Source organism: Martes martes, assembly GCF_963455335.1.
Source record: "Martes martes genome assembly, chromosome: 9".
In the NCBI taxonomy this organism is placed as follows: domain Eukaryota; kingdom Metazoa; phylum Chordata; class Mammalia; order Carnivora; family Mustelidae; genus Martes; species Martes martes.
Window position 1 is genome coordinate 38366575 of NC_137896.1, and position 26126 is coordinate 38392700.

The 26126-nt window shown below is 36.1% G+C and overlaps 2 protein-coding genes across 7 annotated transcripts in view; one reads left to right on the forward strand and one right to left on the reverse strand.

The window, feature by feature from the left end:
• The window catches only part of MACROD2 (mono-ADP ribosylhydrolase 2), a 1916992-nt gene that overhangs the window by 298767 nt on the left and 1592099 nt on the right, over nt 1-26126 (forward strand). The gene's annotated exons all lie outside the window — the stretch shown is intronic.
• FLRT3 (fibronectin leucine rich transmembrane protein 3) lies at nt 6234-19830 on the reverse strand. Of its 2 annotated transcripts, XM_080812606.1 has the most exons (4): nt 19604-19829; nt 11329-11528; nt 10772-11222; nt 6234-9783 (listed from the first exon to the last, which is right to left on the reverse strand). In XM_080812606.1, the coding sequence occupies exon 4, from the start codon at nt 9738-9740 to the stop codon at nt 7791-7793; it is 1950 nt and encodes a 649-aa protein (XP_080668732.1). In that variant the 5' UTR covers nt 9741-9783; nt 10772-11222; nt 11329-11528; nt 19604-19829; the 3' UTR covers nt 6234-7790. The 2 variants fall into 2 exon arrangements, with proteins under 2 accessions (XP_080668732.1, XP_080668731.1); XM_080812605.1 differs by lacking the exon at nt 10772-11222 and having other exon boundaries at nt 19604-19830.

Here is a 26126-nt window from a genome sequence, read left to right on the forward strand (position 1 = left end):
GCTATTGACTAATGACCTCCAGAAGTTATCATTTAGCAGTGTGGGGCAGAAGTCTGTAAGCCTTGCTCACATTTGCCCCATGAAGATGTTTTGAGATTTAATCCTAAAAATGTCTTCTAGTTGCTATCTCTGTAAAAGGAAGTAAAAAAAAGGGAGGGTGGGGGGTGGGACCAACTCCATTTTTCCTTTTTTTTGTTTTGTTTTGTTTTGTTATTAGGAATGTTTCTGCTCACTATTTAAAGAGAATCATTAAGAGCCTATGCTTTAGGATCAGACAGAATCCTTGCTCACTACTTACTAACTATATAACTCTTAGAAGAATTCCATTACTGTTCAAAATATATTTGGTGTCTTTTTGCTTCTGTCCTCACTACCACCATCCTGGTCCATATTACTCATTCTCCATATAATGGCTAGTGACCTTACTGTGACTGAAATCTGATAGTATATATAATCGCCACACATCTTTCTCCTCCTCCTTCTCCCTTACTAGTAGCTTTCTTTCACTAAAATGAAGTCTAGACTCCTTACCTTGGCCTTGGCCAGCAAGACCTTGTATACTCTGATCTGGGCCTGCCTCTCTGAACTCACTTGCATCTTGCTCACTGAGCTTGAGCCCCCGGACATTTTTTCAGTCCTTAAACTCACTAAGCTGACCCTACTTGCAGCTTGAACACATCCCCTCTCCTGTGCTCAGAACACTCTTTACCTTACTTTTCACATAGCTTACACTCTATCCCTAAAGTGTTAGGCTTTTCTTTACCGCCCAATCTAAACAGGGTCTCCTGTTTTGCTCACTTGTAGCACCATGTTTTTCTCTTCCCTGGCACCTGTCACAGCTTTTCGCTTTATATTCATTTGGTTTTTGGTTAGCGTCTGAGTCCCTACCTCCTCCAATTATAATCTCCGTATCTTTTTGGTTCAGTGCTGTATACCTAGCCCCAAACAAAGTTTTTGAGTGGGTACTCAATAAATCATTGTTAATGATGAATTGATAAAATATCTCTATGACCTTTCAAAGCCTTAATTTACGCATCTGAGAAATGCAGATAGTAATTCCTCTCTGTAAAGTTATTGTGTGAATTAAATGAGGTTAAATTTATATAAAATACTTAGCCCTGTGCTTGACAGAGTCCTCAATAAAGGGTCGTGTTTACGGCAGCAGCTGGTGAGCAGACATTCCTTAAGCTCACGGTACGTGTAAGACTGCTAATGTTTATAGAACATATTTTTAAAAGATAATTTTGTTAGATTTTTGTTTTACTTAGTCTTCACTTCCCTCCTTTTTATTAACATTGGTATTCATATCTAGGAAATTAAAATGTGGAATTCCAGCAGTGATTCCATGCTTTCTAATGGAACAGTGATATGAACTAGCCTCAGCTTTGTAATGTCACAGTTATCAGAGCCGTGATGTATATTCAGAAGGGTAATTACTTTGGGTAGTAATTTCCTAGACTGCCCTCCACCCCCGCCCTGCCCCAGCCAGCTGACCTTGAAAAAGCAGCACTGCTTTTATGTGTGCACACAATCAGTCTGTAAAATCCCATTATCCCCAACTTCCACACCCCTGTGGCTGCATGCTTCCTTTAGAAGCCTCTTAAAAAAGGAAAAAAAAAAATTCAAGTCAGACCTAAAGTTCATTTCTAATCTCATTTCACCCAAATAATATAAAAATGAGATGGGGGCTAGGAAGTGGGGGAGGGGTCCATAATGTGCTTTGCTTACCTGTTCACCTGGAATCCTATGATACTTGTGGGAAAGACTGATAAAACTAGGAAATATTTCTTCAGTGTATCCTTTGAGATAAAGTGAGATTTTACTCTGTTTTGATCAAAGAATAGAACAAGGTTAATTTGGTTATTCTAGTTCTTTTTCTTTCATTTGTTCAGAATGTCTATACTATTTAGAACAGGAGTCTCCACCAACCTCTCATGGCCAACATCCTTTTTACTGTGATTATCTGTTGGAGTCCTAAGTACAGTGACCTCCTCTCCTCTATTTTTCTGTTTTGTGTGTCTTTTCACCTGGAAGTTTGAACTCCTTTCAGGCCTGTTTCCTAACTGCTTCCACTCGGCCCATTGTGGTCTTTTTCTTTTGGATTCTAACTTCCCATGTAACTGACATTTTTCTTAGCATTCTTCCCATGACCTTGAACTAATTGACATCTGTTTCCTGAGGATGATACCTTCCAGTCACCTGTTCCATCTCTTATTGTCACTACTTGATGAAACTTTGGTGTAGGGGAGGAGTATGAAATATAGGAAGGGAGCTTTAAAAACTTTTTCCTCTGTCCCTGAAAGATCACTTCCTGACTGTATTTCTGTCACCATTATTTAAAAACCTTTCTTTTTAAGTCCTTATATCTGTATCACCTGATCCCATCACCATCTCCCTTGTCTTCATCCCTGGGACGTTTCCTTGTCTTCCTTAGGACCTGTCTTATAAGTCTTACCCTCACACCTACCCTTTCCATCTGCCTGGGTGACTTTGTACTCCTTGCTGGCGACTCTTCCAAAACTTCAGCTTCTCAGTCACACCTTTACTTCAGTCATCTTAGATTGACAGCCAAGACTTGGACCACATCTCTCCTACTTCTCATTTTCTCTTTTTGAATGCTCTCCCTGTCCTCATTCTATGTTCCTATCTCTGTACCCCATCTTATTCTGAGGTCAGTCAGTATCCCTCCTGGTACTCACTTCCTTCTTATCTCTCTTGATCCCTTCACCCTCCAAACTTCTTAAAAAGTAGTATTAGTCATCATGTCTGTTTTCTTTATCTCCCATTATCCTGTCAGCATCCCAGAGGCTCTTACCTCTCTGGGGACACTACTTCAGAATCCCTGGTAGTCCCCTCCTTTTCCATTTTAAATAGTGTTCTCTTCCAAATTTACATTCCAGACTACCTTTTGACATCCTCCTTTTTAAAAAATATTTGTACTTCCTTGATTTTATAATTTTCTTCTCATGATGATTTTCTTCCTTTGTGCCTTCCTTTTTGTTTGTTTGTTTTTGTTTGTTTTTTCTTTTGCTTCTCTCCCTCTTCTGTCCTCACAAAACATTGTTCCTGTGGCTCATCTCTTTTCCCTCCCTCTGCTTACTTCTGTTGCTGCTGTCTTACACCCTCTCAGCTTTAATAATAATCTGTTAGATACGCTGAGGATCTCTCCCCAGATCCTCATTTCCCACTTCCCAATAGCATTTCAGAAGGATAACATACAAGTATTTTAAAACCTAAGGCACTTACAGTTTATCATCTAAACTGGATCCAAACTGGGTCACTTGGAAGGTTAAAGAAGGCACAGTTTATAATTAGCCGGTATAAATCTGTACGATGCATAGATTACAAAATACTCTGAGATTTGCTCTTCTAGTATTTTTCATCATTAAGTGTCTCACGAGCATTCTGCTTACCTGGGCTAAAAAATCATCACCTTCAATTCTTATTCTTTGCTCAGTTCCCAGTTCCTAGGAATTCTACCTTTCGTGTATCTTTGAATTACACTTTTGTTTTTAAAGCCCCATTCCACTGTTTAGGCCCTTGTTTCCTCTTGCCTGCAGTAATGCATGTCCTTCTAACTTATCTTCTTGTTCTCATATTTTTCCTCATTCATCCTTCATTCAATATTCCTTATTTCTACAAGATGTCCCTAAAGTATACTGATTATTTATACACCTGTACAGAAACGAACACCTAAGCATATCATCCAGACTTTCTCAGCTGGGAATTCAACACACTATATAGCCTGACATAAAAGAGCTTTTCCAGCCTTACCTCCTTTATGGACCCTGTATGTTCAGCAGGCCTGTCGGCCTTCCCCCAGATACCTCCAAAATCAGGTGTCCCCAATTGCATCAGGATCACCTTCGGAATTAAAGAAAAATTTAAATACCCAACTTTAGTCTGGGAGATTTAAGTTTAGTAGGTCTGTATTAAGGCCTGGTTATCTTTATAAAAGCCTCCCCAAGGGATTGTGACCAAAGCCAGCATTGAGAAACATGGCCCTCTTTTTCCTATCTTCATCACTTTTTTCTCCATTTTCTCCATGGCCAGTATCTAGTTTCTTTTTAAATATTTTCTTATCCTTCATTTTACCTCCTTCATGAGGTCTTCTTTGACCCATCCAAATATATATAGCTATTTCTTCTATACCACAGTTGTAGCAAACTTTCATTAGATCTTATGTTTATCCTTTATATCCTATAGACAGCATACTTCTTGAAGCCAATGCTTCATTTACTTATAATGTAGATGCCATTTGTATAGGTCGTTGGGTGTCAAGATTATATGTAAAGAAATTTGAAGTTCTTCAGAAATTGATTGATAAGCATGAGTTATGTTTTGCTAATTTAACCAAAAGTCTAAAAGCATAAAATACAATAGTTTTAATTCCAAGACTATGCTAAATTAAGATTTGCTAATCATGCTAAGTAGGAGAAAGGAACAAGAATTTTAAATGCCACTACTGTTTTCAGCAGTAGATGAGTTAATATTAAAGTAAATTCAGTGGTGGATTGGTTCCTTTAACACCCACGCTTCAGGTGCTTTAAAGCATGTGGGTCTCTTTGGATTCCTCAGGAAAACTGTCATGTTGGCATGTAGCTATAAAATGTGCTTCACTCAGAAACTGTAGTTAGTAAAGCAGAGGCTTTTTTGTTTTTGTTTTTGTTTTTTACTAGTTCTTTTGGCACAGGGGAATACTTTTAATAAATCGGCCTTGCTGAAAGATGGAGCACAGTATTGTTTTTAATAGGGAATGAGAATGTAAGTGCAGTGATTTAATGCAGTTACACAAGAGACTGCATCCAAAAACGATTTTTTGATTTTTGTCAAACATTCAGCAAGGGAGCGATTTTTTACCCCCAATATATGTGTGTGTGTGTGTGTGTGTGTGTGTGTGTGTGTGTGTGTGTGTATTTATATATATATATATATAAATACACATAAATACACACACACACACACACACATTCATTCTTTGGTAGCTTCTCGAATTGTACTCTTTTTAAATCTCTAAGTTGTATATTTGGGTGGGATTTTTCTTTGTCCTACAATTTTGTTAGTACTTGATCAGTAAAAATTGTAACCATTTAGTTTGGGATACATACAGATATATTTTATAATTAGTTTAGTACCCTTTAAGGTAATTTTTTATATTTTATTATTTTATTGAAAATATATATATTTGGATATCTAACAAGCCTAGGGAAATAATAAACTTTTACCCTGTCAGTGGTGTCTCTATTTGCTGATATAAAACTCATTTCTGATTTGTCCCAGGTAAGATAATTATAATGCACGTATTAGAACATACCTAAAATTTTCTGTGCTCATGAAAGATGTACTAACTGGAAAACAGTCAATATAATCTCTTGGCTCTTGGCTTTTTATAAACTCATAGGTTTATTGCAATTTTATGGAACCATCCAGCCCTTTCCCAGACTTCTGGCAGCATTGTAGCTGAACTGCTCAAAACCTCTAGAAGCAAAAGTCAAGCTTTCTTCACAAAATGTTCCCTATAATTAATGTTAATCACATAAGTCCTTGCTAGGTTAGCTGGAAAACAATATTCCTCGTAACAGGAAGTCAAAAGAGGTATTGGGAAATATATGAGGATGGCAAATGAATAATGAAAAAATGAGGTTTCATGGGCAGATATTTGTTAGTAGACCAGTAGAAGCAGAAACATCTGGCTAACCTCTGGAAACACATGGCAAACTTTTCTTAACTGAACTTAATTTCTATTAAGTAGTAATAACTTAAGTAACTACAGTAGTAACTTAGTAGTAACTAAGTAGTAACTTAAATTTGGTTGAACATTACGCAGTTTCCATGCATGTCATTTCATCCTCACCACAACCCTTTGTTCAGGTGGAACTAATAAATAGCAATGCCCCCCCCCCATTTTATAGATAAGGAAACTAAGTGGGTTGTTTTTGTTTTTAAGTACATACCTAGTATGTGGTAGATCTGGGATTCTAAAACCTCTAATGCCAACTCACACTACCAAAAAACTATTTTAAAAAATACTAGTTTTTCAAAGATCACCTTAAAAAGTATCAGTCAGGACAATGGTAGCAGCGTAGAAAAGATGGAAAGATCACAGCACCACTTCTGAAGTTTTCCATCTTTGGCGTGAATAAGCAAAAGAGAATTCTAAAACACTTCTAGGAGATTAGTTTGTGCATGGAACACTGAATTCTTTAAAGCAAAATGATACACAAGGTCAAGATATTGCTATTTTTTTATTTGTAGCCAACGTTTATTTTTATGCCTAGAAAAATACATGGGGGTGCTTAGGAATAATGTGCTGGGCAATTTGCTACTTCAGTGATAGTAACATAATCCCGAAAAAGCAAGCACGATTATTTTGTACTTTTTCTTGTTTTATTCAGCAATAAGACCATAATTTTTCATATTTAAGGAAGTATGAAAAATTTGTCGAATTTTAAAAGCTGAATACATGTAGCGTTGGATCAAGGCACATACAAGACTGGCCAAAGGGCGTACAATGCACTTTGGTTTTTTTGTTGGAAAAAAAAAATCATGGCAACAGAAGAATGATGTGGTTTTTAAACAAGTAATAGCTCACAATTCAGTAGGAAGCTAGAAAGAAATGTTACACGCTCATTATGTAATATGTGGAAAACTGTGACAGTAATGGGCAGTATTCTTGATCATTGTGAAAGTAAATTGAACTTTTATGTACAGTGTTAAAACATTTCACGTAAACCAGATCTAAATTTGATTTCTAGTATTTATTTTTCTTTTAAATTCTTCCTTATTTAAAGTACTACTTTCTCTGCATTTTTGAGGGGAATTGCTTATGGTTACACTACCTTTTTAATATGTATTAAGTGTTTCTTTTTTGAAATCATTTATGATAAAAACATTATAAACATTAACAATTATGTCTTTAGAATTCACTTCTCAAAAATCAGGATGGTATAGGCAAAACCAAAATGCAATTCTGGTGTTTGTGTTCATTATACTATGAAGTCTAAGTTTTCATGTTTCCTAAGTACAAATTTTCCCCCTAACTTAGAAGCGTGCTCATATTATTGATTTTGTGAAGTCCTTTATTCTCAAAGCCTTGTTAACAGTGGTTTTAACAACAGACTTCACACTCCTTTATGCCAGCTGATGTATTCAGTTCAGAAGGTAATGCTTACTTTCTTAAGGATATCTAATTTGCTTAGAGTAAAAATGGAGATATGCAGCAAGTTTGATATTGCCCATTACTTCACAAATATTTTAATTTATTGAATACCACTGGGATAATACAAATTGAATAGTTGGACATTACTTTATAACTATTTTTTGAACTTTAATTTTTCTCATCCAGCCAGTTTTTTTTTTTTACATTTTATTAATACCAAAGTGAAAAATGGCCTGTGCTTATACTACAAGGATCTTATGTGAACTCAGTCCTGATTGTTCAACACAGCAAGGAAATTCACTTTCACAGTCAACAAGTCATCTTACTCAGTAGAACACAAAGTAAATGGTTTATAACTTCAATATTTGCAAGGAAAATACAGTACAAATTACTAAAAAATACTAAAATATAGAATTGTGTTCAGGCATCTCCACTACATCAATCGCAGCAGTAACCTGAAATTTGAAACTTTTAATAAAAAGTTCTTAAATATAAATTATATGGCAAATGTACAGTACATTGCTTTTTTCAGTCTCTTGTTTCCAGTGTTTTGCAGTAGAACAGGGTTCCTACCATCACCTCCCTTAGGTTTAAAAAAACCGAAACACAGTCTGCTACAAGGCCTCCAGCATCATGAGTGTGAGTGATCTGAGTCTGGAATACCACTGTCTCTGTAGCTTCGGTTACTACTGCTTTCACTGTGATTGTTTTTGTACAGATTCATTCCATTAGGAGGAAATATGGTGTGTATTACAAATTCCTCCTTTGAGATTGGTTCATTGCTTATCGGTAACATCTGAAAGGAAGTCTCCCTGATTTCCAGGATGGAGTTGTCCTTTTTAGTGCCAGCTTCCGCATAGTCATCCTTTCTTCTCCTCCCTTTGCTGTACGCACAGTTCCTTGAGAAGAGTGATCCGTTCCTATGAACATACCAGCACACTAAAGCAAGAAGGGCGATGGTCACCAGGGCCACAGCCCCACCAATGATGGCAGCCAACGGTAAATTGGGATTTTTGTAAGGTTCTTTCTCTTGCTCTCGATTAAGGGTCGTTGTAGGGTTGTACATTCGAAGGGGTGCAGTTTCAGTCTCAATACAAACACGGGTGTCATCAAATAGGTAGAGGTTACTGGTTTCCATGGGAACCATGCAGACTCGATAGGGCGAATCAGGCTCCAGGGCTGTGACTAAGTATTCATTGCGTTCCCCTGTTACGATAGTTTCTGTTATAGATCCAGATGCTGGGCTATGACCCAGTTTGAGCCAACTGAGTCTTAAAGCAGTCATAGGTAGGACAAGTTTCCAAGAGATATGAATTGTGTCGGAGGTGACGGATTTCACAGTAATTATAATTGTTTTTCTTGCTGGACTCCCTGTGGTTCGCTGATCCTTAGTGAGCTTGGGGTTCTTAATGTCTGGTTGTTTGGTCACTGGAGCTGGCCATTGTCCTTGAGCAGGATATACCGTGTTGGGTATTGCAGTGGTTATCTGAATGGTGCTTACAACTGCACTGTCCTTACAATCAAACAGTTCTGCATTAAGGTCCTTAATAGCCATCCCCCGCACTTTTTCTGGGGCTTGGCACATAAGCCCACGCACATTGACCTTCATAGGTAGTGACTGTAGCCAGTCACGTACCCATTTCATCTTGCACCCACAATACCAGGGATTGTTGCGAAGAATCAGTTGGGTTATATTGTCTAAATCATCAAAGATACCCTGAGGTAAATTACTTAGGTTGTTATTGGACATATCAAGTCGATACAGCTGCCTTAGATAAGAAAAAGCATTTGGGGGCACCCGATTGATGTGGTTATCTTGAAGATAAAGCTTCCTCAGGTTTGTGCCTGGAAGGTTTACTGGTGCAGCAGTCAGGGAATTCCGTACCAGGGACAGTTCTGTTAAGTTGACTAGGTTGAAGAAAACTTTATCACCTAAACCATGGTTGTTCAATAGGTTTCCATCCAAAACCAGGCGTTTGAGGCTAGTAAGACCTTGAAGAGATGGTGATGAAATAGTGGATATGCGATTATCATCCAAGCGTAATTCTTCTATAGTCCTGGGCAAACCCCAGGGGATTGTGCTAAGGTGATTACGGGACAGGAAAAGCAGTCGGAGATAGTTGCTGTCTCGGAAAGCCCCCTCTTCGATGCTAACAGCAGACACTGAGTTATCATCTAAATGTAATTCTTCCAGATAGGGAATTTTGGAAAGCGAATCATAAGTGATAGTCCTTATGTTATTTTCTTGCAAATGTAACTCTTTTACATACTTTGGTAGGTTGGTAGGAAATTCATCTAAACTGTTGTGGTATAGGTATATTCTTTCTACTTTCAGCAAGTTTTTCAAATCTGAAGGAATTCCAGCGTTATTTATTTGGTTGTTCTGAAGGTAGAGAGTTGTAGCATCCTCTGGTATTCCTGTCGGAATGGATGTCAGAAAGCGATCATTACAGTAAATGAAACCTGCGTCACAGCGGCACACGGATGGGCAGGATTTAGCCATAACTGATAGAGGTGCCACCTGAAGGAACAGCCCAATTTTAGTCCCAATGAGGAATATGCTCCAGGCTGGGCTGATCATGGTCAGCAGTGTTGAGGTCTTTGTACACGGTAGCGTCAGAGCCCTAAAATGGAGTGAAAAGAAAGACAGAAAACAATTAGGTGAGGATACTTAAAATAGTATTCAAAAATAGATGTAGAAACTAAAATGTGTATAAAAGCACTTTTAATGTATGAATTTTTTTTTGCGTGTGTAGAGTTTATTGCAAGCTAACAGTGAACATGATCACATAATCTCTTTACCGTAAATATTTGTAGTATTAAATTAAGGAGTATCATGTCCCAAATCCATTTGATTTTGAAATGTTAAATATAACAAAAATTTTGTTGAGCATTTTTGTAATCTTTGATATCAATTCTATAGCCAGTCACTGACCAAGCTAATCAATTTTCTAATTTTTTCTTAATATTCGTAATGAATTGACACATAGGAATATGATTTGTTGTATTTAAATAATATTACTGTTTTAAAAATCAAAATTTGATGTCTGTTTCTTAGGTAGACTGTACAGGTGTAGAAATGTATCCTCTTAGTATTCAGGAATAGTGAGTTAATAGATACCTCTTAAGATTCTGAATCCTAGTAAAGTCATTAATTTGTTTGATTATTGATGTTAGTATTTTTCTTTGATTATTAATATTAAATACTCTTACATAGATATTTCTAACAAGGAAATCAGAAGGAATCTTTTTCATCTATTTTAAGGAAGGAAAGATCACATAGTAATATATCCAGCTAACCTAAGTGGAAAATTCCCTTTCATATTAAGCTAGTTCTTCTTTTTGTTCCCATTTTTTAAAATATGTTTCATACTATATGACTTAATGGCCTTATGCAGACTTTTTATTATGTTCTATCTTATAATATGTTTCACAGTGCATTTATCTTTCTTCAGGTTCTAATCTAAAATATGGTTAAACTTTTCTCCATGGCTAGAGAGTTATAGATTTAGACTAATCTGTTGTGTAACATGATGTCTTCAGCACTTTTATGTATTAATTAGCCTTTGTAATTTCAGGCATGAAAATAAAACACTTTAATATTTTTCCTACCTTATTGAATGATGTGAATAAATTTTGCGTGAGTGAAAATCCAATGCGCATATATTTTTTTCCTGGTGAGGGGCTGGGACTTATAAACTCTTGTTCAGTCCTTGGAAATGTTCTTCACTGTTTGTTCAAGTAATCCTATGCCGCACACACCTCCAGATCAGGCTCGCTGTTGTCAATGAACATTCCAGCTGCAGTTCAGCATGGTGGGCAAGCTCATTAAAGTAGGGACCAGAAACAATTCAGCTTCCTGTTACTATGTAGAACACATGGCTTCCTATGCACTTTTTTTTTTTTTTTCTGATAGAGTTTCTGTGTGAAGGTTCCTTTTGTGTAGCTTAATTCCCTTAGTAGAAATTGCTCTCTTTAAAATTCTTATTGGCTCTTCTGTGCAATGTGGTCAGAGATAGTAACTTCAGATCCTCATGAAGAAAGCCATTCATGATGCTAAGGCCTGTATAGTAATAGGTTTTTCAGTCAGTTACCCCCCACCTTTATTCCTATCCAGGATTATCCAAGTATAAACTTTGTACAGTAGCTATATCCTGAGGTATGATTACCTGCTGTGAAATAGCTATTTCCAGCTTTTGCTTCTTGCTGCTTTCTCAGAATATCTGGTGCAGTCACGTTATAGAAGAATAGGTATTCTTTTTTAAGAGGTAAAACTTAATTCAAATATTCTTCATAGGAAAAAAAAAGGAAGCATACTAGATTTCCTTTACATTTCTCTTCCTTATAATATACTGGATCTGAGCATCTCCTGTGAAAGCAAAAGGTTTTAATGAACTATTAATAATGAACTTTAACACGATAAAGGGATTTCCTAGAAATTTAACTTCAGTTTATCTTTTAAGCAACACATCTTTCATCATAGTAGTTGGTGAAAAGTTGCTTGTTACTTGCCAATTTTACTATATAAATAAAGTAGGAGCTAAAGCTGAGATTGTCACCAAACAGATAATTTCTACTGTTAACTGACTGTTAATGTCACTTTAAATTAAACACAGAAGGAAAGCTTCATTCAAGAACCAGTAATTGCCTTCCATGGCTTTTGAATTCAGTTCAGGCCAATTTTTAGAAGTTCACTTTTAAATCTTAGATATAAAATGATTAAATGTTTGAAAAGAAGAAAACAAGTATATGTCAAAGAGGTGAGCAAATATGTAACAAGGATTTTTGACAAATGCCATGGTAACTTTTAAGAGATTTCTGAACATGGTTTTACAAAGTCATACAGTCTACAATATAAAGACTTGAAAAGAGTTTGCTTTGGAATTTTTTCTTTTGATTTGCTCCGTGCCTTGTTTAAATCTTCCTGTGGGCCTCAGTTTTCCCAATTGTAGAATGTGAATGTCATTACCTTCCTCCTTAAAGGTATTTCTGAGGACTAGTTGATGATCTTGAAACTCTAGTTACTCAGGTGTTCTTGGCCAAAAGGTTGCACAGATGTTCAAGTAATTATTAGTTTTTCAGGAGAAAACAATTTTAATTTTCTTTTGTTTTAATCTATGTTTGAAATAGATAGGACCCTATGTCAATCTATCTCCTTATAATGACCATTTGGAAAGCATATCAAAACCTGACAAGGCATTTCTCTCTAGGTTCAAACAGAACACACCAATTTCCAGTAAGTATATTCTTCATTTCTGAAAGAAGAATTAAGGCTTCACCACCCCCTCCACAGTGATTTTAATGATGACTGTTTTGCCCATTACCTAATATCCATGAAGATTTTTGGGGGGGTAGTCGTGGGGAAGTGGGTAGCATCAATATCTGTTATGCAGGGTGACCCAATCAGGGGCTTTCTGTACATGTAGGGAGCATTACGGTATCATGGAAATATTTGACCCTGAAATTAAGGACTATAGTAGATGCAATTTGCTTCTCCCTCAGTAATTACCTAGCATCCAACAAGGATAGCATCTGTTCCAGAATTCAAATACTACTGAAGTGAATGTTAAACAAGGCCAAAATTTGTTTCCAGTTCTATTTGAAAATTCATTATCTTTTAGCTTGCTACCAAATATCAACACTATCATAGAATGCATTAACAGAAGGAAACTTTAAAAAAAAAAAATACAGATCCATTTAATTTATTATTTAAGCAACTTGAAGCAAAAATAGCAGTTAGCAGATGGATAAAGTAGTCTCTAGTGGATCTTGCAAAATGCCCACAGAGGGAAGTTTAAATGATTTATTGTTTAAAGTGAGGTATTACTCTGATACATTTAGGGCTTTGCTCATTATTATTGAATTTCAACAGTGTATTTTCTTGAAAACTGTTGCTTTCGTGGAATGTGAAAATGAAAAATCAAGCTGCTGAAATGATAATGACAGTTATTTTAAAAAGTATCTGCTTTAAATATTTTCTAAGCTTGAAAATTATTCAACATTTAAAATAATGGGGTTAATTTAAACTAAGGAAACAATTACTTTTGTTAAATTGCATTAGAAACTAATTAAAAGCCATGATAAAAATCACTGGTGAGAACATGCTTAAAATGTTACCAATAGTCAGGCATTTGTCATACTCCAGAACACACTTTAAACTTGAGGAGATGAATCTGATGAATGAGGATTTAAAAACTGTTGACTATTCCCCAAGTCAGGTCAGCCTAGAGTATGTCCAAGATGATGATCATAATGCTAACTAGTGATAGAGCTTGTATCTGAACTATAAACATTTTATGAAATCAAGCTCTAAGAATATGTATTGATTTTTATGTTTTTAACCCAGAGAGAGCAGTGAGGGTGGGGGGGGGATTCTAAATTGGTGTGAAAAGACAACTAATTTGTTTATTTTTCTTGTTTTACATCTGTAAAACTGCTTTTTGCTCTGTTTGATATGCAGACTCACATTGTCATTAATACAATAGTGGTAATATTGTGGGATTAACAGCCTAAAATCTCATTAAATTCTTGGAAAATATTATTCTCTTTTCCCCAAATTACATTAAAACAAAAGGCAAAATTATCAAGCAGGTTTCTTTGGAGAGGATACTCTTTGAGAAATGAAGATTCCCTCAAATTTCCTACTCCCTTTCTTTAAGCTCAAAACAGTTCATGTTTGATTTTGTTTTGTATCTTTTCCTTCCTTTTTATATTTGAAACTATAGTGCTAGACAGCTGTTTTGTTTTGCATATTAAAGGCTCTAATAATCTATCTAAAATATGTGATCCTGCCCCCCATTCTTACACTTCCCCTTTTCTAATCTAGTTCTAAATATTCACGCATACAGAGATGTGGTAGCTGATTGTGAATGATAAAAAGAAAAATGAGCCCTACTGGTATGGACACTGTGGCCAGGTTTCCACAGCATCGACTTCAGAAGCCTTTATGTCTGCACAGGCTTGAAAAGAGGCCATTACTTCTGAATGAAAACGAATTGATCTTTTAGAAAAATATTATTAATAGGGTACCTTGGGGAAAAAAACATAAATGGACCCTAGTTACTTAAAGGAATGTTTTAAACCGTTTTTTAATGGAATCATTACCAAGTAGATAGAATTTAAAACTGTGGCAAAAGGAACAACATAATCACCTCACTGATAAATCAGATTTTTAATAGGGATCTTTCTTGTCAGTTTCTTTTTATAAACAAAAATTGTGGAGTTAAAAAAGTATGCATTTATAATGTAATCATCAAGTCTGTTAAAAGCCTCCAATTTAGTTCCATGATACACCTAAGAAAGTATTAAATAGATAAGGATGCTATCATTTTGAGATATTTTAGGAAAACTAATATAATTTAAGAAGTTTTATCGAATAGAAAACTGGCATTTACATACAGTCAAGGATTTGAGGCAATCTACATGTTTATATGATTTCTGTTACTACAATATTTTAGAGGTGGGGATTTTTGAAATGAGAATGTATTCTCATGTTTTGATCACTTAGATTAAGATTATGTGTTGATAATATGCGCTAACTTCCTAAATCCTTTATTTGCTGCCTTTGATTTAAATTGATTTTGATTCGAAATCATTGCTTATTTTTAAGAAAATCTTAAATCAAGTACGAGTTTTGAGATTTTCGTAAAGAGTCGTATTACTGATTTGCTTCACATAAGGGTATCTTGATGGAACCTTTTTAAAAATATCAAATCTAAAAGTAGAACTTTGAATCCAAGTTAATTGCATTATTATTTTGAATAAAACCTTGAGAATGAAGAAAACAGATGCTTAATCAGATTTACCCAAGTCTGTGAATATTTGTAGTTAAATTGGAATTTATATAATCAAAATCTATAGTTTTAGAAAGTAGTTTATTTATGAAGGGGTAAACTGCTGCTAGAAAGCACAACAAAATGATCAACCTGTGAATGCTAAGTCTTTTAATGACAAATGGTATTTAAAATAAGCTACATATATGGTCAAACTGAAAAACTGGAGTACATCAGGTTAGTTGATAGTGACAGCAAAATGCTTTCTAAGCAGCCTGTCTGGTAGTTAAATTTTCCACGATCATCAGATTTCAGGAAAGTTCCAATTCTTTTGTTTAATGCCAGGCAAGCAGAAGGACCTCTAACTCCCCTCTTGAGAGTCATGAAGTCTGAAGGGTTTGCTGAGCGGCAGAGAAGCAAGTATGCCTTTTCATACTTGGTTTTATCCAGACTATTTTCTAGCCTGAAGAAGGTTGTGTTTTATTTATGCAAAATAGGGGATAAAAGTTCCAAAGCAAAGGATTTTTACTTTCTCCTTTTATGTTACTGGTTCTTTTCTCTCAATAGGTTTGTGATAAATGAATCCAATTCTCCTTCATTTATACTGGCTTTTAAAATTAAATCGAGCATCCTTAAACAAAAAGGCAAACTAGGAGGTTATCTTTCATCACAGTGGATGCTTCTTCCTTTTGTGATATTTAAAGTCATACTAAATGAATTAGAGAACCAAGACTTGTATGAATGAATGAGACATTAATTTAGAGGGTGGTAAAGCAGTAGAGGACTTAGAGCAGGGAACAAGCTTTAAGTTTATGTTGACCTTTGAGCAATTGCAGTTAAACCTATATTTTAAAAAATCACCAGCATTTTCCCATTGCAAAATTTAAAGTTCCTTTTTCAGTGTTTGTGAGTACAATCTGGTTGATATGCTTTAAATTTCTAATATTCAAGTTTCCATACATGAATACAACACATTTTTGTGTCTACTGTGTGCCAAGCACTGTGCTGGTCAGTGAGACCATCCCAAATTATAGAACACTTTGTCTTTTCATTTCAGAGTAGGGTAATATCGATGTAAAGCATATGAAGAGGAAGAAAATCAACAACACATAAATTGATCAATCCACAGTCCAGAGGCACACTTTAAAAATGGTATTTAACCAAATGTGGTCTGTGGGTTTTCTTTTCAAAGTTGCCACGGTAACTTGTGCACATGAAAACTGAAAGAATAAAGAACAAAAGCTGTCATTGTCTCATCAAGTGAGAGCAATTTCTCTCTCCTCTCATTTAAGGAGACTAATACCTGGAGAGAGCTTTTTATACATTCCTGACACTTAATTTTGGGTCTAGGAAAAAGATAATGTATATGCAAAACAAATGAACTTAAGCTGCTGGTGAAATTGTATTTCATTCCTTTGTGACTTAAAATCTGTTTTCTCTGCAGTTCTTGTCAATAGTCACATCGAAGTCCTAAAACCTGGTCTTCTATGCAACAGAAACATGGCTTTCAAAACTCTTTTTTAGTGTGATGTTTTACCAAATTTAGTGATGTTGATTTGCAGTCTGAAACTGGAAAATGCTTTCTGAAATGTATATTCCCTATTTTGGTTCTTAAAAGGAAGAAGGCTTTTTTCAGAAGACATTTACAAATCATCTCCTTGGAAATTGGTTTGTTGACATATGATAAGTTTTGAAATGGTGGAATGTTAGAAGTCAAGAAACAGCCCTTTTTATGCTCTGAAGAGAAAAATGTAGTTTTGAGAATTAATATTGCTGAGAGATTTACTGTAGAGTTTTTGCCCACTGGGGGGTGGTACACTCTACCAGAACACTGCTTTCAGAAGCCGCAAGTCAGATGTTGGCTGCTGCCGGCCAGTTTTTCTCTGGTTTAATTACAACAAAGCCTCCCGTTGAGAAGAGCAGTGAAGGCCTCTAGGGCAAAAGGTGGGGGGGTGGGGGGGGGAAGGGGAATGAAAGGAAAAGGAGGGAAGAAATTACAGCCTTTGAAAAATTACTGAATCTTATTTCCCTCATTGACTTCATTTATGGTGGTCTTCATTGGACATTAACAATTATTTATAATGCTATTAAGTAAACTGATTGAACAAAAATACTTAAGGTGGTTTAATTCAGAATTTTTAAGTTAGCTCTGAATCTTGTCATTAATCACATTCTTTGTATGTAGCCCACCCACCTTAATAAAGGGGGGAAAAGTTAAGATACACTGAAATTTTTCTTTAAATGACCAGATTTAATTTAGTGTTGATATAAAGTTGGCATATCAAAAATAAAAAGCAGAAAGAAGAAACAGTCATATAATATTAACATAAGTTAAGTTCTCGGCTACTGATTTTTGTAGGGTTTAAAACTGTTCAAAATAATCCAGAAAGAGGAGGGAGCCTTAGGGTGTGTGGCCAAGAAAAGCACAGACAAATCTCTCCGCAGTGCACTTGCATGTTTAAAGCTGATAATTGTATTTTTCATCTGGAGACACTGAGTGTTCATTAGGGTCTGGTGTCCCTAGGCAGGAGATGCTGAACATAATTGGAGTTTCTATTTGATTGGGCAATATAGTCTAAAGAAGAAACTGGGGTAAAGATAATTAATAGGTTGCTAACAAAGTCTGACAGCCACAAGATTTCAACCAAATTTATTTCACACCGCTTCATTTAGCTCTGAAAAAGTTTTGATAGAATTGGAGGCTCCTTAATTAACACTTGAAAGCGAAAGAAACATACCTTCTATTTTGCTGCCACATTCAGTTATGACAAAATTTCTTACTGTTTTTCTTTTTTGTAAAAACTTTATTTGCTGTTCAATTATGTATTTCACAAATGTTAATGTTTAGGAAGTATTTAGTTGGGCATTTTGAACCTAATCATCATTGATTTAAAGGGGGGGGGCAGAGAAATGAAAAGCTCAATTAATAGCTGATGGTTAGTACGGTACAAGAACAATATTAATGAATTCATTATGTTTATTTGATAATATCTTTGCTGATTCCTGGATTTGATGTGATTTGGCAGTGTTCTATTAAAAAAAATTGGATGTGATTTTCCCATATAAATACATACAATTACATTTTTGTAACCCTGTTTTTTTATTTCAGGCTAATAAATTTATGTGTTTGTGTAACTAGGTGTGTATATGTTGTGTACACACACATATTTGCAAACTAAGTAGCATATCTCTGATTTAATCTTCTTTGGGTTTAAAACCTCATATATTATTATTGATATTGGTAGTAATAGTGATATTAATATTTGGTACTTTTAAAAGATTAATTCTTTGCTCATTTCAAAAGAGATGAGTATCAGTCATCTGTCACTTTGGGGCAGGCATTAATGGTTATCTCAGAAGAGACAAATTTATTCTTTATGTCTTATGCTAGTCAGGATATTCATATGCTGTTCAGGATAAATGAAAGCCATTGCTACAGATGATGCACCTTTCTAGTGGCTTTATTCATGCTGTTTGTTGCTAATAAAATAACATATATGTGCATTTTAGAGCAGATTCAAGAAAATTTAGAATAGCTATTTGTCAAGGGCACTCGAGAATTTGATTCTAAAAGTGGCAAATATCAATGCTTTTTTCCCCCTTTTAATTTTGATAGATAGATATCTACCCCCAGATGTTGAAAAATATAGGCCTGTTGCACTTTTTACCTCTATGCAACCATTTTGTTTCAGACCTAATTCATTGAAAAAAAATTTTTTTTTGAGAAGATACATTTAATTACTTTTGGAAGCTCTGCTGTATAAAATCAAATCTTTCAATATAAAATTTTCTTATTGTAAGTTGCAACTGAATGGATACTCTGCACATCCCACTTGATGAGGACTGTACTCATTTTTCCCCCCCTGCCACCCCGAACTCACTGCATACATCAGGCATAGCTTCCGCGCTGAGCTTTGTTAGTTTTTCTGAGTAGGCTATGCCAATTACTATGCTAGTCACATACTACATTTGCCCAAGCAGTGGATTTTGGCGTTCTCCTGGGGGTGGAAGGGAGGTATGGTTGGGAAGAAAGTCTCCCCCTCCTCTGAGCTGAATTCACTAGTTGAGATTTGCAAGCTTGAAATGCTTGAAGCAGCTCTGGCAGGATAGCAGAGCAGGCTTTAAAATCTAGGTGTAGCTGTTAATCCTTACAGAGGCACAGAAGTCTCCAGGAGTAGCTCAGCTAGCTGTGAGCAAGATGTATGCTTTTCATGTACTGCGTACTCATGGGCTGAGGGATTATTGATTTTCTTTCACAGTTGTAAAAACAGCAATTGGTGATCATACCACACATACAGTACACACCAAGTTAGCAAGACCTTTCGCTTTCCTCTCTCTGAAAAAATCTGCCTTGTATTCTTCAGTATTTAACATTTAACTTTCCAACTTAAGGTTTTCCATAAGGCTCTTTTCAAATCACAACTCTACGTAGCAGAAAATAGCCATTAATTATTACTTTTTAATGAAAGAAGGTTTTAAGAAACTTCTTGCATTTGGCTACATAGTCAAATTTTTCCCCCGCTGGCTCGCACACACATAAATTGCTCTTACTCGTGACAGAGCAAGCGTTCATGTTTTGATGCCTCATGGTACCAAGTCATTTCTGTCTACAGAGTAAAAACCAAGCAAACTTTCTGGGACAATCTTAAGGAAGAACATGGGAAACACTTACCAGGAAGACGAGAAAAAGCAATCCCATATATACTGCCGCTATAGCTGTAATTCCACTTACTGTGAACTGGAGTAACAACCCTCCCCCTCTCCCAAGCTCCGCGTTCAGTCCACACAAAGCCAACAGCAGCTGCAGGCAGAGCTTGTCCTGTTTCGGATCACTCCTACACTGAGGAGTGAGCGAGGGAGAGCATTCCAGTTTACTGCACACAGCCCACCTCCAAGTCTGAAGTTAAAGCTTCACCTCGCAGTGGTTGAAGAAGGGGGTGATGTCATAGATGGGCAGGACTTAGCCGAGCTCTTGTTCAGTGAGGTAACTGGATAGTCAGACAGATGGGCTTTGCAAACGCTAGAGGGAGTGAGAGAAGCCAAAATGAGGCTCTCAGCTTGCCAAGCTGGGATGCCATTTGGTTTGTAGGCAGCTTTTTGGAATTTCCAACATTTTCTGAAGTTTAATACAACCAGGTAGTGGTAGCAAGCTTATAAAAAAAATACGAGCATGTTTGGATATTTCTAAGAGTACAGTATAAAAACACAGGTTCTTTTTATTTTTTAAGCTCTATGTATTAAAAAGAAGTTAACCAAAAATCCTATTATTTTCATTATTGAATAGTTCCAATACCGTTGTAATTTTGAAGGCTGGTAACTCCAACTGTGAATAATTATTCGACAAATGAGTAGAAGGCAGATTCACATAAATAACTGAGGTATTTAAGGGAAGGGGAACAAGAATGACAAAAGGTAAAGAACCTTGAAGTAACCAGTTCTTTTTCCCAGGGGTAATGAGTAACTTATTGTACTATATATGTTTTAGGAAATGAAAATATTTTTCACAAACTTCCACTATTTGTCCATCTTTTTTGAACCTGGCAGATAGTAGATATTTTCCTATTTAGGGAACCCTCCCTAAATATGAAAAGTTGTAGAAAAAATAAATAGATTCTTTTCCTTTCTGGTATGTTTTTGCTGCTCTAAATATGGATTAAGATATAAACATCTTAAGAAAAAAACCTTTTATGGGTGGTTTTGCTTTTATTAAAATAATTTTATTTTAATTTTGGTACATGAATAAATACTGGACAGTTATAAAACAGACATAAATGTCTGTATCTAATTAGCAGAATGATAGACTTTAAGATTCAATTATGATTTTCATAAACTGGTTTCTACTATTTGGTCAACAATTGCTTTGGGCCCACAGTTTTCCACTAAGTTCATTTCACTTTTTAGTCTTGTTGGGGAGAATTTTGTTTTTATATTTACCTGGAGGGCAATATCCTTAAACTTAATACTACTTGTTTTAGTTTTAGAGGTTCACAACATTGTCTTTTGTGTTTTTAAAAAAGTTTCTATGAATGTGTGTTTCTGAAGGAGGCTAGCTAATTCTTCCCCAGGAGTATGTGATTATGGTCTCTTCATTAGCTTCATTTAGTTTATCTATTTCTGTGCTTTTTTGATAGCAGTTTGACCTTCTGAATTCCCCTCCAAGAATGGGTGGTATCAAAGTAGAAGGTGAACCCTTGATAAGAGGTATATTGACCCTATTGTTCCCTGATTGCACTTTGGCTGGCACTGAGGGCAGACCCATTACATCCAGGAGTTTTAGAATTCTGATGCCTGTTGAAAAGCCAATTTCTTAAAAATGTTAGATAGCACAACTAAAGCTGAGATTTAGCTGCTGACGTTTTGAGGGAGAGGTAGGTGGGAATAACATAATCTCTCACTAAAGTGTGAATTTTCTTTTCTGTTACTGTAAAATACATGAATTAAATTATTTTATGAAATAATCCTTTCTAGAGGCTGTTTTTAGATGGGAGTTGGTTTTATTTAACAAGGACTTTTTGGTTGGCCAAATTACTGTGGGCTTATATCCATATTTAATCAGTTGTATTTCCATTCAGGCAGGCCTTAAACTGAAAAGAAAGATGAATGGACAGTTTTTGGTTATAGGTAGCTAAAAGATGGTGTACTGGCCTGGGAGTTAGGAGTTTCTGAGGTTTCTATTCCCTAGGCTGCCATTTGTTTGTTATATGACTTCATATCATGTGTTCTGGTCTTTGGTTTAATCACATAGCAAATAAAGGCAGCAAGAATTTACTGAATGCCAATTATGTACTGTTCTTTTTTTTTTTTTAAGATATGGATTAAAATGTAAAAGCCAAGAGATTGTGAAAAATATTATTTGTCCTAGAGGCACTGATTTTGAAGGCAAACTCTTAAGATAGTCTCCATCATCCTACCCTGTCCAAATATATACTCTTTTGCTGCTTCAGTGTGTTTTTTGTTTGTTTGTTTTGTTTTTGTTTTTGTTTTTTAGTTTCCTGCTTTTATCAGATGCCTAAAATTCTGCCAGTTGGAGGTGAACTTAAAATAATATGTACCGTCTCTGGAAAGATTAAAAGTTACCCTGAGTTACTATAGGCTGCTTTCCTTCTTTGTTACCTAAAGGAGATTCGCTGTAATAAAGGGATGGCTGTCCGGGTTTGAGGGGAAGGAAGACAGGCAATTTTCAGCCTGATGCTCTTTAGACTGGTGATGGGAAAGGAGAGGCTGATTCTTCCTACAGAGAGAACTCAACTCAGAGAGGAGGAGCCAGTGAAGTCTAACGCTGAAAGGCCATACTGGGGTTCCATCTTGGCTTTGTCACATGACTGTGGACAAATCATTAAATCTTCCTGAGTTTATTAGCTCAGTGTCTGACTCATAGTAAATACTCAGTGAATGGTGGCAGCCATTATTAAGATGAGGGCATCTGAGTACCTGGAAAAAAGGGACATCAAGAAGTAGAAGAGTGCCCAAAGGGAGGTACAGTCAATGACAGCTTTTTCATGCTCATCTTAATTTCTCTTTGGAGTGGTTCTGTAGCCAGGGCATGGGGGAGGAGATGAGCAAGTAGATTTTCTTGTTGATTTTTTTTTCTGTTGTTCTGCTTTTCATAGCCTCATGGTTCCAAGGATTTAGAACTTAGTTGAGTTCTAGTAGATGTTTTATGTTGAAAAGGTGTTTGTTGGTTTGTGTTTCATTCTGTTTTGTGGGCTAGTATGTGAATCTAATGCTGTACATGAAAAAAATCCCTTCAGGTTGTAAACAGTTGGCCTGAAAATGAACTCCAGTAGTGTATCCTAGTTTTAGAACTACACCGGTCATATCAAAGAACTTTATGTTTTTCTGTTTTTGTGGGAGGATTTGAGGCATTCCCTAGTGGAGAACAGGGGAGATTGGATTTGGAATCAGGCTTCCCAGGCTCTGCCATTTACTTGTGTATCCAACAACAACAACAATAAATCCAACCTCTTTTAGTATAAACAACTCCCAGCTGAAAGTCACTGCAATACATAATTATTCCATGAAACAGTTTAATCCAGGAATTTTAACTTGTCTTGACTTAAGGTACCTCATTCATTTATTCATTCATTCATTCATCTGCTCATTCATTCACTCATTGTGTACAAATTCATTGAACATCCTTATAAAAGAAGGTAGTAGGAATAGATGATCCACCAGACCACCTCCCACTGCGCTATTTGTGATTTAATCTTAGAGTGTATTAAAATTCTTTTAAGTCTTAGAAACATTCTTTGTTATTTTCTTCCATTCAGCATTTTTCATGAGAATTAACTCTTCAAATTTGGGTAAAAAAACTGGCAGAAAAACCCAGCTCAGGCTTTGGTATATCAAATGCCTTGGGCTATTATAGTTGAGAATTCTTTGGTTGTAAGTAATTGAAAGTCCAAGCCACATTGTCTAATAAGTAATTGGATTCTATTGGTTCATATAACTGAGAAGTTCAAATAAATGGTCTGGCTTCAGGTAAAGCTTGATATGGTGGCTTAAAATGTGTCAACAAAATTACAGTTTCTCTCTGGCTCACAGTGTTCTGCCTTTTTCAGGGCTGGCAGCCTCCACAGGCTATATGCAGTGGACTTTTGGCAGCTCCAGGCTTTTCCCTTAGGCAGTAACAGTTCCACATATCACATTCCCATATTATGGTGTTCAAGGGAAGAGAGGTCACCTCCAGAAGCTCCCGCATATAACCCTGCATTCAATTTCTCTCATTCCTGAGCTTATCACAGGGAGGTAGGGGAGGGGGGAGCATGTTGGTGAGCTTAAGCCCCCTGTAATAGCTGTAGGTGGGGTCCACCCTCTTCAGACACATGACTGAAAATGGAGTTATGGCTCAGGGGAAGATTGGGCACTGTTAGTCTGAGAGGGAAGGGACGGATGCTGGAGATTAGCTCATTTTTCAGAAGACTTGACATGCTGAAACTTGGGCATGTTTTATAAATTTATAAACTTGGAGCTGCTCTTTTTAATTTTCTTTTCTTTTCTTTCTTTCTTTCTTTCTTTCTTTCTTTCTTTCTTTCTTTCTTTCTTTCTTTCTTTTCTCTTCCCTCCCTCTCTCCCTCCCTTCCTCCCTTTTCTTTTTTTTTTTAAGCCAGAGTTTCTGTTTAAATTGCCAAAACATCTTTAAAAGATTTTCTATTTGTAGACCCTCTCAAGTCTAGCCCAGTTTTTTTTTTTTTTTTTTTTTTTTTTTTTTCTGTCAACAGGTAGTGATGCATGTCAGGGCATATCACTACTACATCTTAACATGAGCCTATGGGATGTTAATAAAATAGAGAATGCACATTCAGCTATCTGTAATTCTGTGAAGTCAGGCCAGATGCTTAATGCACCAGTTAGAAACTGTACCAAATCTTTCTGAACAATTCCAAAGGGTATTGGAGAAATAATTAGATTTTAGCAGGTCACAGATGCCTTAGAATACTAAAAGGTTTAAAAATGCTATATTAAACTGTTCTTCTGATATTTGCCTTTTATTAGTCAACACTTAAAATGTACCTAAAACCAATCACATATCCCTTTTAAGTATGTTTCCAAAACATACAGCACTGGAGTGAGATCTGTCATTACAGGACCTGAAATAGAAATCAAAGCAAAATCAGAGTGGTTATTTCCCTGCCTGACTGCTTGTCTGCCCACCCTCTGGAACACCCTTCTTTCCCTCTACCCTGAGTTGGACTATTACACTTCAGGAATGGGGAGAAAGGGAATTTAAAACAGCAACAAAACAACCATCTGAGAAAAAAAGCACCTCTTTGGCCTCTCAGGAAAGAAAAGAGGATCTGGGGTTCAGAATAGGTTAGCACTTAGCCAAAAGTGATGTGGTGAGGTAGCTAGCAAAACTGAAAGCCTGCAGATCACTCCTTTCTTCTGTTGTCGGTGCTTTTTCTGTATAGCCTGTATGTAAATGGTGTACTGTGCCACTCCCGCTTGGCTTGCAGTAGGCTGTACCCTTGACCCCTTCATACTCCCAATATCCTGTCATCTTTGTCTCTTTGTTTTAAAATGCAAAAAAGAGATCTTTTTTTTTTTTTTTCAGTGGACCTTGGGAAAAAACAGAGACTTGAACTAATCAGAGTGAGTGAATTCTCCCTCTGATACTTATTTTATGTGTGGCCCTGGGAAAAGAGCTTCAGTTCTTTGAGCCCTAGTTCTCTCATTTGTGAGGATGAAGATAGGGGACCCTCATTTAACTATTATGGACTTCAGTAAAGCAGTGCATATAAGAGTTCATTACTAAATCTGACAAAGCACTTACCAAGACAGAGCTAAAACCTATGGGTAGTTGCTTTTTATCTTTCTGGTGATGAGTGGGGCCAGGATCCATTCAGAAGGCACAATCCATTAATGTTAAATTGAGCTGTGTGTTTTAACAGTTTATCTTTGGGAATGAAACAATTTAAGAAATGCTTCTGCCAACTGTCCTAGATGCTTGGACCTTGAGATAACAGTATCTAAGGCTGGTTCTGAGACTTAATTACAACCAAAGAACAAATTCTTTATCCTTGGAAATTATTAGTATAAAACATAGCTTTGGATGAATGGCTAACAGTTAATAAGAGCAGATGAGTGTATATCTAATTATTGAAATGGGTATTTACAAAATATACAAGTGCATTGCCCTGGAGCCATGTGATTCTCTTTTAACAGCTGGCTATTGCTGCTAGTCTTGACCAAAGCTGTCATCACTTGCAACCATCTTATTATTTCACTATTTTTGGAGTATTGGCGCTAATTTTAGGTACACAAATAGACCTTCTGAAAGGAAGATTTCCTGAAATTGTTGTCAGATTTTTCTTATTTCTGGAAACCAGCACTGTAGTTCTCCTTCTGTTTGAGATTATCTTTTTTAAGGATTGCTGTTTCCCAGCAGTCCAGATTACTTAGGTACATAAACATGTTTAATGTTGAAAGAACGTGGTCAGAGTAGAATCAAAGACTGTTTTATATTATATCTGTTTTATAAATGACTACGGAAGCTGCACCTCATTGGCACCATCTAGGAGAAACAGATTTACTGTGATTAGTATTTCTTTTTGCTTGGGAACTGGTATGAATCAATTCTTTGCAAGATTTTTTTAGAGGATAAAGTATTCTTAATTGATTAGGTTGGGACCAAGTGAATGTTTTACAATATCATCTATTCCAAAGAAAAGTAAGTTACAATTAAGTCACGTTTA

Excerpts from the sequence above, each read along its gene's own strand:
- FLRT3 (XM_080812605.1), bottom strand. The coding sequence starts at position 9,740 with ATGATCAGCCCAGCCTGGAGCATATTCCTCATTGGGACTAAAATTGGG.